Raw genomic sequence first — 13426 nt, forward strand, 5'->3', positions numbered from 1 at the left:
CTGTGATTCATAAGATACCTAGTGTCCCCTTCAGAAAGCCTGTATTGTGCCAAACTGGTATGCCATTTCACCAAGGCCAGGGCTCCACGCTGGCAGAAAGCCTCAACCTTTAGCCAGAAGCCGTGCTTATCTAGCAGAAGCAGGCACCCTGCCTCCCTGATTGCCATCCCTAAAGCTGGTCAATGACCCAAAACTCACGCTGTGGGGGTAGGTCTCGAGGATATTCCTTCTGTGTCACTGTCACCCACGTACCAATAATCCAAACCAACATTTTGGGTGTTTCAACCCTGCCTGCCTACTGGGAGAGCAGTGGGCCAGAGTTAATTACAGGGCCTATGTAGGATAGCACTTGTGGCATGAGACCCATCTTCGAGTCCTTCATGTCACCAGGAGAATCAACAAGCATATTTGGCCCATGGAGCTTGCTGGGCCGTGGGAACAAGCAATAGGGGAAGTCTGAAGTACATGATTTACCACCGTCTGGGCTGGAAAAGGCCTTGATTTCCCCAGAGGAGAAGCCATGACAGCAGTCAAGCAGGAAAAGCAAAGAGAGGTAGCTGTGAAGGTTGAGATTTGGGAAGCCTCATCCCACAGGGCTTTCTCACGGTCAAGGCATTAGGGAGAGGTGGATTCTAAGTGCTCAGTTGGAAGGGCAGGCAGATGGGGTAGGTCAAACCTGATGCTGACTAAGGGCACCTGAGAATTGCTTTCCCAGTTTCCAGAGGCTTTGACAGGGCCCCAGCCCCCTCCCTCATTTCACAGGGACCCCACAGAAAGCAGAAGAGAAGGTTCTTATTGCCTTTCCCATTCACATGTACTTCCCATTCCTCACATTTCTCCGTAGTGTGCTCACACAGTTTTCTTCAGCTTTTATCACATTTATTTCCCATACCCTTCCACAGAAGCTAAGTCATTTCTATTCCTGATTTCTATACCACCACACACTGGTAATTCAGGGTCAAAAGCTTAGCAGAGCACGCATCCTCTGTCCCTCTATTATCTCACGGTAAACAGTATTCCTCACAAGCTTGTAAGTTAGGAAATGTATGGGAAGCACTTAGCCACGTGCCTAACCTGTACCAAGTATTCACTAAATATATGATGCCACCCTCACCAGGCTATGATTCTATGATGGGTTGCCTAGCCATCCCCCTCTGTTGTCCATTTAGGTTATTTCTGGCCTTTTATTACTACAAAAGTCCTGCTATGCAGGCAACATATGTAAAGGCAACATTACTTCCTCATAATCTTTTCGGGTTATGTTTCCTAAAGTGGACTTACCAAGCTGAGACAAATAATTCTTCGTAAAGATGTTTCTAGATTATTTTCCCCCCAATTTGTAATGAAGCCACACTAATGACCATCCTCTTTCCTTTCCCACTCTGAAACTTCTGGTCAGTGAAGACAGGATGACTGAGTCCACAAGGAGAGGCAAGGTAGTTGTGGGGATAAGAATATTCACATTTACTTTCTGATAAAACCATCATAAACGAGGCATTCTCATTTAATGTATAGATTCCTTTTCCATGTTCTGTCTTGTCTCCTTAGCAGCTCAATTGTGTTAGGAGGATGAGAACTAGGAAGTACCCAAGTCTTTTGGAAAGGCACAGCCTAACCAGGATAACCGCTCTGGTATGCCACTGCCCAGAGCCACATTCAACCTTGTGACTCTGAGGCATGAGTCTGGTGCCACATGACTAATCTGTGAAGCTCAAGCATTTGTAAATAGTATATTAAAAACATCCTAGACTGAAAACAGATGTTAGTAAACTGCCCTTGAACAGCAATTAAGACAAACCCTACACACCACTGAATTGTTTGTTTACATATCCTGAAGGGGTTAAAGAATCAACTCATTGAAAAAGAAAAAAAGAAAGAATCAACTCATTGCCGGTGGTGCCAAGCCCTAAGCCCCAGCATTTCAGGAAGAAGAGTTCCATTTTTCATCTTCTAAATCATACTGTCTGACAAGATACAAAAACAAGTCTTGAGATCCTGTTCTGCAGTTAGGCCCCATTTTTAGTATCCCTTTTAAGATCTGGAATAATGTGTGCCAGATACTTAGCTCTTCTCTCACTTTCCTTATTGAATAACTTGAGTCTCCTCCCCATAGCATATTCCCCAAATCTTCAACAGTTTTTCCCTTTCACCTCTGGAGCCTGGGATTCAAGTCCTTCCCAGCCTCTTTCCAACCACCACAGGCCACCCCCCAGCTTCCCTCCTTTTAGGGGAACAGGCACAGCTTCAGTCCCCTAGACTGTGGTAGACTGAATCACAGGAGTCTACTCCGACTCATTAGTTTCAGAAATATCCCACAATAGCACCTATTAATCAGCCTGACAGGCAACTTTAGTTGTCATTCATAGTTACCTTAAGTCTCTGATTGAAAGCATCAAACAGCAGTTTGATCCCGTCCTGAGTCAGGTTAAGGATGAGGTCATGGCTTAGAGGAGACTGAAAAACAAAAAATAAAGCACACTGAACAATTTACTCAACAGCAACTACTGAACACCTTGCAAATCTAAATGCAACACACAGGGACTATGGAAGTACAGAAAGCCCCTCCCTCGCCCAACTAAAAAACTGTTGTGTAAATGCAGTGTCCTCTGCTTCCAGTCTGAAGCTGCCACTTCCTAATACCACATGAAAAGAGCCTCTTTCTTCTAGGCTTTGAGCAGTAATACCTAAGGGAAAGAGCCAAGATTTTATGTGAATATACAGGTCATTTTTTTTGGAGGGTCCAGGGTCCACATCTGTACAGCCTGGGTTTATCTATCAAACCCACAGAGTAATCAGTGAGGAACACAAGCCAGGTAAAAGGGCCTTGCTAGGACTCAAATCTGTCAGGTGATGTTCAATGCATGTCAGCTGAACCTATGTCCATTAACTTCCAGGCTGTTTGTGCCATCCAGAGGAAATATGTTCTATACTTTGACTGCTTTAAGCCATATTCCAAGACAAAGAAATACCTTGTGCTGTTTATATATGAAATGACACCTTACTCTTTCTTTCCCTCACCCCACCATCCCATATCACATGTGCTTCCTTCTGAAAAGCCCAAATCTAAGATCTAAGGAGTCGTATTTCTACATTTGCCCCTTCTGAGTCCTGGGGGGAGGGGAGTAGCAGCACAAAGCAGTGGACAGAGCCAGCCTTGAGTATTGGTGAGCTGGTGACCTTAAGCGACTCTCAACACTTCTCTGAGCTCTAGTTTCTTCATGGGAATACCATCATCCCTTCCCCCCAGGGTTGTTGTGGGAACAGAGATAGTAGGTCTAGATGGCAGGAGACAGGGCACCAAGCACAGCACTTAGCACACAGCACTCTTTCATCAAGTCTGCATCACCACCCTGCTTCTGCTCCAATGCAATCAATTCAAGGTCTTGACATCTGAAGTCATTCCATAGTCCTGAAACAAGCTGGCCAGCAGAAAAAAAAAACACCCCTCCATCTAAAACCTTGCCCCTCCTTTAAACTGGCACACAGCCCTCAAAAGAGTTTTTTTAATAGAGCCTCCAGGTAGGGACAATGAATGATGGAAGTGTGGCTGTCAGAGATAGATATGTAGGCTGCAAGGCCAGGTGTCACTGGCGTCAGCCTCACTGTGAAAATTCTCTCCAGGGACGCCTGGGTGGCTCAGTAGGTTAAGCGTCTGCCTTTGACTCAGGTTGTGATCCTAGGGTCCTGGGATCGAGCCCCACCTTGGGCTCCCTGTTCAGTGGAGAGCCTGCTTCTCCCTCTTCCTCTGCTACTCTTTAAAAAAAACCTTGTAAAGCAAAGCAAAGAAAATAAAAGAAAAAAAAAAATCTCTCCAAAGAGCCTTCTGTGATAGCTCAGTCTGTTTGTTCCCCTCTACCCCAATGATCTTCACAAGGTAGCAGGCCCAGGTGGCACCACCATGCCTGGCAAACACTAGAAGAAAGAATGTTGGAATTTTCCAGGAGGCATGTATGAATGTCTGAAACCATCAGGTGTCAATCAAGATAATACAAAAATGAACCCTGACCTTAGGTCACTTATTCTCAACCCAGAACACATTTCTGAGAGGGCCACTCCATGACAGTAAGCAGGATGAAGCAGTATTTACATAGCATCCTTCAAGATCCTTGCTTGGAGTAGGAATGATGGAAGGATCTCAATTTTTTACACTCTCCCAAGATCTGATCATTTTTCTCCCAACATTGTTACAATTCAGGGCATAATTAGATAATTTTCAAAAACAAGCAATTTATCCTCACAAACCATTACTTTATTAGTATTTTGTATCTCCAGAACCAAAGTATACCTTTACCATATGATGTTTAAGCAGTCCCTTCCAGTGACCCAGAACTATACAGTCCTCCACATGGAACAGTTTAGTAAAGCTGTTCTCTCTTAGTTAACGCGTTTCCCCCCAAGAAAGATAGGACCTACTTGATATACATTTAACTTCCAAGGTGTGATATGATAGAGATAAGAAGATATTTCTGAAACATTTATTGGGGCCAAACTATTCTTCACACTTGATGGGAGCAAGGAGACAGATGGGAAAGGAAGGGAAGGAGGTGCAGAGGAGGACGGGACCCAATTTAAGAAGCACTACATCGGAGCTCTGAGAGAACACCTCTTCTTGATCCTCATCAAAAAGGTTATTCTATTCTAGGGCGCCTGGCTGGCTCAGTCAGAGGAGCACGCGGCTGTTGATCTTGGGGTCATGAGTTTGAGCCCCACAATGAGTGTAGAAATTACTTAAAATAAATAAATAAAATTAAAAAAAAAAAGATTACTCTATTACAAGAAAACTATATCCGCATTACAGATGGAGAACCAGACTGGTTAGTAACTTGCCAAAGTTGCATGGCTAAGAAATAGGAAGAGCAAGGATCCGAACCATGGACTCAAAAACCCATGTTTTCTAACTGATGCCAGTTGCTCAGAAGATATCAGGGGCAATGAGCTCAAAGCTAAAACTACTATGTGTACCTAAAGATTGGAACAACAGACAACAAAGGTAGTGAAATAAGAAATAAATTTCATTCTTAAAAATGAATTAAACCAGGGCGCCTGGGTGGCTCAGTGGGTTAAAGCCTCTGCTTTTGGCTCGGGTCATGATCTCAGGGTCCTGGGATTGAGCCCTGCATTGGGCTCTCTGCTCAGCAGGGAGCTTGCTTCCCTTCCTCTCTCTCTGCCTGCCTCTCTGCCTACTTGTGATCTCTGTCAAATAAATAAATAAAAATCTTAAAAAAAAAAAGAATTAAACCTATTTTCAAATGCATCTAATTTGGGGGTGCTCAAATCTGATTTAACTGAATATGCAGGAGCTATATGCTCAAGAAGCAAGCCTATTATCCCTGTTTGGATGGTTGCTAATTGTTGTGAGTAATTCCCTCATGGTCTAACACTGAAAGTCAGAGTAGGTTAGCGATCATCTGAGAGCGATAAAGAGGAAAAGTCACCATCCTTCACTTTATAAATGAGAAAACATTGACACTGTGGCTCAAAGAACCCCTTTGCCCACTCTTTGAAGTCCCTTGTTCCATGGTAGGTACCACAAGAATATCTAAGCTCTTGCTTGGAGATTATGCATTCCCTGTCTCAGGAAGACCCTTTCTATAGGGTCTCTCTCACTAGGCTGCAAGAGGAGTATTGCACTGCAGAGTACAATGACTAGACATTGATGAGAGGTTCAACCTTGACACTAGGCCAAACTGGACAGCCTCATAGAATTTCATTCACCTCTAATTCACAACATTCTTCACATCAAAAATAAATAGTCATGTGCTTTAGGATCTGAAACTAATTAGAACAAAGGGAACTCAAATGATCAAAATGGTACTCCGAAGGTCTCAGAGAAGTGAGTGAGGATACCCTGTAGCACGTAGAGGCTCAAAACTATTTATTCCCTGGGGTGCCTGGGTGGCTCAGTCCATTAAGCATCTGCCTTCAGCTCAGGTCATGATCCTAGGGTCCTGGGATTGAGTCCTGCATCAGGCTCCCTGCTCAGCGAGGAGGCTGCTGCTCCCTCTGCCACTCCCCCTGCTTGTGCTCTCTCTGTCAAATAAATAAAATACTTAAAAAACCAAAACAATACAAAACATCTTTATTCCCTGAAATTTGTGACACATGGGGTACCATAAAGGTTGCTCCACACAGCAATACATGGTCTGTGTCACAGAAGAATCACAGGTTTCAGAGAGTTTAGTAGAAGGTAAATTGTATTTTTAGAGTGATAAATAATCTTATTTCTAAAAGCCCATAAAAAATAGTCTCTAACTTTATGTATAAAACCAAGCACAAAAAATCCTAATGATCAGAAAGTACTCTGATGTAACATATACATTCTTTCTGGAAATGGAAAAGGTCTTTGTAGATACATGTAACATTATACAATAGGTGTTAATTCCTGGCACATCTGACCAACATTTAATAGAGACTACCATAAATCAGACCAAAAAAAAAAAGCAAAATATGAACTATGTCCATTAATTTGGAGCCAATATTTTGATATACGATCTCATGTATCAGATCATTCTCACTAAAGTAGTGAGCTACACCTGCTTCTTTTCAAGTCTGGAGTGCTCTGCTGACTAGAAATTTATATTCAACAACTTTGAACACAAACCAATCAACAGAGCAGGCAAGACTATTTTAAATAAAAAAGTGGAAGACAAGCATCCTCGAAGACAAGACAGTCCCAGAGGTGACCTTCCACTGAAATGTCCCGGTCTAAGGACCAGTCAGTAAGTCAAAACACATAAAAAAAAAATAGCAGTTATTATTGCTCTTCCCAAACCTGGCAGCACTAGATTATCAAGATGAAAAGTTTCAGAATTGAAGAAAATGTACTTGGTAACTGACAAGTGCTAGAGATTCTCCCATTCAAACACAATGACCAAGCAATCTCTGCCAGTCTGCCTCTCCCAGAGCATCAGCCTCTGGAGGTGACTCAATGATGAGGAATGCTATTTCAGTAAACAAAGCAGCTACCACTCACCTGTTCACTGTAGAGAACCTGGACATTTTTGATGATGCGACAGTGCTTCTGAAGAATGGCTACTGCCTGAGCCAGAGGCATTCCTGAAATAAAGCAAGGACACCTGTGTGGTTACTTGGGCTATCCATTTACTGACATCTATCTTCACAGTAGGCATCAGTCCCTGCAGTAAAGCCTGGGATGGGAGGTGGGGGCCACCAAGGTCTATAAACATATGAGTAAATAAAAGTTCAGTAAGCAGCAAGGGCTAGAATAAAGTCAGCAAGCACTAAGGGAACAACTGGATTGTATAAGGAGAGGGAGTCAATATACAAAAGAGATTCCTGGAAATGAGAACTACTGCACTGATCCCAAGCAGGAAAAGGGCTCAGAGAAGGCAAAGTCAGCATGAACTAAAGAACAATGAGAAAAGCACTGACTACAGGACCTTCTTTGGAGACCAAGGTTCTGGTTCTCACTCTACCATGAATTACATATAACCTAGGGCAGGTTCCTTCATCTCTTTCTTTCTGGCATGTTTCCTCATCTCTCAAATGAAGTGTCTGCAGAAGCACCTGACTTGTAAGGGCTCATTAGAAAAGTTAAAAATCACACATCTATCAGAACCAACTTATTTTACTAAGGATTTCACTGGATCCTTACTTATCAACCCACAAATCCTCGAAGTCTTAATACTTAATTTTTGAACTCATGGCCCATTATAAACAAATTTATATATGCCAATTTAAGAAATCCAAATCCCAACAATATCTCCAAGATCCCAGGGATTACCAAAAAGTATGTTTTCAGAGTCCATTATATTTCAAATAAGAAGAAACTTACAGAGAGACAATCCAAAACAAGTCCCAGACAAAATCCAAAATCAAGACTCACAATTTTATGAATCCAAGGACAGTGTGTGTTATTCACTGTTATCTTGATCTCCAGCACCCAGTACAGGGTTGACCACATAGTGGCTGTTGGATAAATATTTATTCAGCCACGCTGATGTACAATGGAGTAGGTAGTAAGAGAAAGGGAGAAGGAGGGACCACCATATGACCTCAGGTAAGCACAGTGGCTCACATTCAAGATCAGTTTCCTCTGATTCTAGGAGAGATGTGAAGAAAAGACCTTACACACAAATAATAGATGGTTATAAAAACACATGGTCTATCTATATTTAAACAATGATCTAACCTTGCCTTCATTTGATGGTCCATTCTACAGTTTGAAGAAAGAGGAAACCAGACCTTAACACAAAGCACTTTCCAGCCTTCTATAACATAGAGCCTGGTACAAAATAAAGGCTTAATAAATGTTTGTTGACAATATGAACAAACTGCACACATCACTCAGCTCTGCCATTCCTGAAATGGAGGAGCATCTACGCTGTCTCTCCCAAAAGGAGTGGGAAAACATCCATGTGTTAGGTGCCCAGTTAGGTGGTGAGGAACAGAAGGCCACATGGCTTCTCTGGCCCACATGGCATAAATCAGTTTCTCAAGGGAGGATTGTTTTCCAATTAATCACATCAAATCCACAGCCTTGGAATCCTTAGGCCCTCAGGTCCTGAGTCAGTTGGGGAGGAACTCATCTGGAAGAGACAAAGCAGCTACAATGACCAGTTATCACACAGCTATTGATAAAGGAAGGCTAAAAAAAGTCCTCTAAAGGGAACCAAACATATGTACAGCAAAGAAACTAGAGCATTGTCCCACTTCTAACAGAGCTACCTAGCCCAAGAAAGGGTATGTCAACCTTCTAAACTGTATACATCCTATGTTTTATAGATCTTATCATTTACCTTATAACCCTTCAAGAGTTTCCCATTACAGGGCAATAAAACTCAAACAACATGCCATCACCTAAAGTTCTTGAATATTCTGGATCTTGTCCACCTCCATCTTTCTTTCCACTGCTCATCGTGCCTCCCTTTGTTCCCGGCACATGTCAAACTCTTTCCTACCTTATGTCTCTGTGCTAGCTCAGACTCTGCTGGAATGTTCTTCCCATAGTTGGTTTCTTCTCATTCTTCAGCTCTTGACTCTCATCTCACTTTCCCAACTGCCTTATCTAACAAAGCCTATCATTCAGTTTATTTATCTGTTAGTCTCCTCTATACCTCGAGGACAGAACCACTATCTATCTTACTCACTGCTATATCCCCAGCACCCAGTCACTGTGCCCGGCACAAAGTAGGTGGTCTCATGTGTTTGCTGAACTTTGATTGAGTGAAACAAAGCAATTAGGGGACATGTAAATCCTGTACCATAGACCCTAGTGACCACTCTCTCATTCCGAGCACTCTCATCCTGCCTCTACACACACAGTCTTTCCTGCTGTTCCCCTAACTTTCCTAGGTCTCTATGATGGGCAATGTTTCCTTCTGCCTATCCCTCATTCACTCATCCAACCAACCACCTGGTTTCTGACTCACATCTCAATCTGTTTTCTATATAAATCTAAAGGCAAATAAGAAGTAGACAGATTAGGGGCACCTGGGTGGCTCAGTGGGTTAAGGCCTCTGCCTTCAGCTCGGGTCATGATCCCAGGGTCCTGGGATCAAGCCCCACATCGGGCTCTCTGCTTAGCAAGGAGCCCGCTTCCTCCTCTCTCTCTGCCTGCCTCTCTGCCTACTTGTAATCGCTGTCAAATAAATAAATAAATAAATAAATCTTAAAAAAAAAAAAAAAGAAGTAGACAGATTAACAGTAACCTTTCATCATCTTTTCAATCTCAGTTCTCCACTGTATTCTGGGTCTTAATACCTCTAATATCTACCCAGTCACTCAAGCCAGAAGCCTCTAGATTCCTTTTCCACCTTCCCAAATCTAGTCTCTTTCTTCCTAAACCCATGTCCACAACACACTTCACTAATCTTCACTTCACCTTCTTTTCCCTTGGACCCCAAAGTCCTTGGTAGTATCCCAGACAGCTACCACTAAAGAGCACTGGGAATTTGGAAAACCCATTTTCTTCTTCCATTAGGATATCACGCTCCAATTATAATAACAAACTGGTTATAGTTTCCTACACAAACAATCTTTCCCACTGTTTCGTTTTGTTTTGAATTTGACTGGAAAATTATTATCTATAGAGACATTGTAGAGAGAAACCTGGCAGTTTTCTGATAGGGCATTCTTGGTGCTCACTGGCTCCAGGAATGGTACTGACTACTGTAAGCAAAAAAAAAGCCCTCCCTGAACCTCCAGGTCAGGTCAAGTCTTTTCTCCCCTTCCAAAGCATCCTATACAACCCCTATCTCATTTTAATAAAATGAACTATTGCTGTAACCCTTCCCTCACACGAAACTCTTCAGGGCACATGACCATTTCTTATTCACTTTTTGATGTTTGTAAGCAGAGTCCACAGAGGTATATATGCTGCCTTCAACGGAGTGAGCCTTCAGCTTCTCTAGAACAATTCAGACACATGCACGCACACCAATATATTCTCCAAGTCTTAGTGAAAACATTTCAAGTTTGTACTGCCTTTATTCACTCACTAGTCAAGCCATCAGTGGCATTCTCAGCGATTCCTCTTTGCCTAGATTTTCCTGTTCCTGTGTTGTTGCCATTTCCCTAATCTCCCAATATCACACAAAGGCCAGGAGGGCAGCCAAGAAGCTGGATGCAGCTCCCCACTGCGACGCCAAGCAGAAGATGGCAAGGGCTAGATGCATCTGCATTTGCAGAGATTCCAAACAGAACAGAGACAAAGCTGAGCCAATTGTCAGAAGGGCAGAGCGGTGGGAAGCAGGAGTTTCCTGTTCAGGTACCTACTTTTCATCATCTCTACCTTTCTGAGTCTGCTCCTCATCTGGCAAATGGAGATTACCTTGTAGGGTTGTGGTGACTTTAGTTAAGTACTGCCTGGTTCTCTGGTCTAGGAAGGTAATTCTAAAGCACAGATCCACTTCTTAGACCTATTTGTACCTATTAGCTCCAACTGCAGTTTAGATATGTTGAGGGTTGGGGAGAAGACTGACAGAGGGAAAAATCTTTTTCTTTCTTTTTTGTTTAAAACCCGAGGAAATTAAAATAATCATAATCTTTAAGGAAGACATGCTTTAAAACCATAGATTTTTTAAAAGATTTTACTTTTAAGTAATCTCTATACCCAAGGTGGAGCTTGAACCAACTTGAGATCAAGAGTCACATGCTGGGGGCGCCTGGGTGGCTCAGTGGTTTAAGCCGCTGCCTTTGGCTCAGGTCATGATCTCAGGGTCCTGGGATCGAGTCCCACATCGGGCTCTCTGCTTGGCAGGGAGCCTGCTTCCCTCTCACTCTCTCTGCCTGCCTCTCTGCCTACTTATGATCTCTCTCTGTCAAATAAATAAATAAAATCTTAAAAAAAAAAAAAAGAGTCACATGCTTTACCAAGTAAACCAGCCATAGGCCCCTAGAAATGCAGATTTTTAAGACCCACAAGAGAATCATTAAGACCAAGCCACCTCTATGAGGTTTAGCTCAAAGTTCAATTCTGGGCTACTCTACAGAAATGCTCTTTTCACTGTTGTTGCCATTTAGATATTCAGACAGTTTGAAAGACCTACCCAAAACCTTGACTTCTGGAAACTGGCAAAGTTAGAAGTAGGGGTTAAGTATCTAAACAACAGGCGACAGAAGAACCCTTGCTCTTCCACCCAGCTGCTTTTTTTTTTTTTAAATCCTGGTCTCAAGTGACATTCTTTTTATTTTTATTTTAAGTAAACTCTACCCACCAATGTGGGTCTGCAACTCCCAACTCCTGAGATCAGGAGTTGTATTCTCTACTGACCAAGCCAGCCAGCCATCCCTCAAATGACATTCTAATCACTCCTTTCTGCCAAGAGACTCTGCCACTGAGATCCACAAACTAGATGTATCATCAAGCACAGTTTGAAGCTATCTATGGTTGTGGTTCTCTTCCCTGTGAAGTACTGGTATGAGAAGCTGTTGGTAGGGGAGGTTCTTAAATAGAAGGCAAACAGCATCAGCATATGAAGGGGTCTGGAGGCAAATGTATCACTGGCCTCCAAATCAAGCTCTTGGTGCTTCACAAGAGGCCAAACTGTTTTATACCAGCTAAAATTTTGGGATGAACTCTGCAGGAGTGGTGTAATTTATGAGAGAAACTGGCTAAGACCTCTCCATACAACTGGCTCCTATAACCCAGAGGCTTGTAGTTCAGTTCGTTCATGGAGACACGGAGCACCAGCACGGTCCTACCAGCATTTATTGTGCAGTTTCTCATCTAGCCTGTCTCCACTGAAAAGAGTCTTCAGATTCAGGGATGAGCTATAGCCCAAATGAGCAGGTCACTCAGTCCAGTAGCCCAAATTAGTGGGACAGAAGGGGAAGCGTGCACAAAAAAATAGCACCAACACCTGCTCCATAACCCCCTTTGCGTAGGTGCTGGGTAAGTGTAAACATACACTAGAGTCAGTGGATGCATGTACTTGTATATATAAAGGTAGTGAAGTTGGGAATAGTTAATACCGGACCAAACTGCATTTTACACAAACTAAATGTTACTTTCCTTGAATTCTTATTTCATTAAACCTTCAACCCTCTCTGCTGAGGTCTGGGTTTAGGATTACACCGCACATCGACCACATTAAAAACGAGAAGGAAACAAGTCACAAGTTCCTTGAATACACAAACTCTTCTCACCTCCCTTGACTAGATCCCTAACATGTGATTAAGGATCTGACCCTAGCTTTCCCCTGGGGACGAGGGAATCCACAGCCCAGAAAAGCAAAACGCGACCGACTACTGCAGCGTTTAAGGGTGTCAGTCACTTCTTAGCTATTAAATCTGTAAAATGGAAATAGGAAAAACAACAGGACGGACCCTCAGACCCCAAGGAGGCATACTCGAGATAATTACGCACAGAAGCAGGGTCTGGCCTTCGTAAGTGTCTGGGGAGTGTCGGCCATTGTTGTTATTATTTCTACTGTACCACTGCCCCAGAAGGAGCTCTTCTGAAGCCTGAAGCGAGGGCGTCAAGGCCAGGACGAGCGACAGACTGGCGGGTATGGCCGGCAGGAATGGGTAACTTAGTGCTCGGAGCCCAAAGAGCCAAGAGGATGGAAGAGGCGAGAAGCAGCGGGCGCAGGGGAATAAAGGGCAGAGACCAGAAACAGGAAAGGCCTGGAGGGAAGTAAGAAGCTGAGCAAGGTCCTGAAGTAGGACCCCAGACTCACCCAGCGTGAATTCCCATTGCTCGTTCCCCAGAGAGCGTTCGGGCACCACCTCCAGATCCAGCATTGGTTCAGCTCGCCGGGCCGGGGCGGCCTCCCTGCAGCAACGCAGACGGGACCGAAGCTGGGAGACACAGCAGCCACTGATCTGCCGTCCCCGCTGGCCTGGCTCTCCGCCTACTCCTTGGCCACCGGCGGCACCAGCCCCAAACCACACCTCAGGTCAGCAGAGCTCAGCTTAGCTCAGCTCACCTCACCGGTAGCAGCCCCGGCAGCAGGGACAGCGG

The 13426-nt window shown here is 43.7% G+C and overlaps 1 protein-coding gene across 2 annotated transcripts in view; it reads right to left on the reverse strand.

Moving 5' to 3' along the window:
- PHAF1 (phagosome assembly factor 1) overlaps window positions 1-13426 on the reverse strand; it is a 29580-nt gene extending 16154 nt beyond the window's left edge. For both annotated transcript variants that reach the window (XM_045988945.1, XM_045988944.1), the window contains exons 1-3: window positions 13143-13426; window positions 6974-7056; window positions 2371-2454 (exon numbers count right to left, since the gene is read on the reverse strand). In XM_045988945.1, coding sequence (XP_045844901.1) covers window positions 2371-2454; window positions 6974-7056; window positions 13143-13206 — 231 coding nt within the window. In that variant the 5' untranslated portion in view covers window positions 13207-13426. The remainder of the gene's footprint in view (window positions 1-2370; window positions 2455-6973; window positions 7057-13142) is intronic.

This window comes from Meles meles, chromosome 19 (assembly GCF_922984935.1).
Source record: "Meles meles chromosome 19, mMelMel3.1 paternal haplotype, whole genome shotgun sequence".
NCBI classification, from domain to species: Eukaryota; Metazoa; Chordata; class Mammalia; order Carnivora; family Mustelidae; genus Meles; species Meles meles.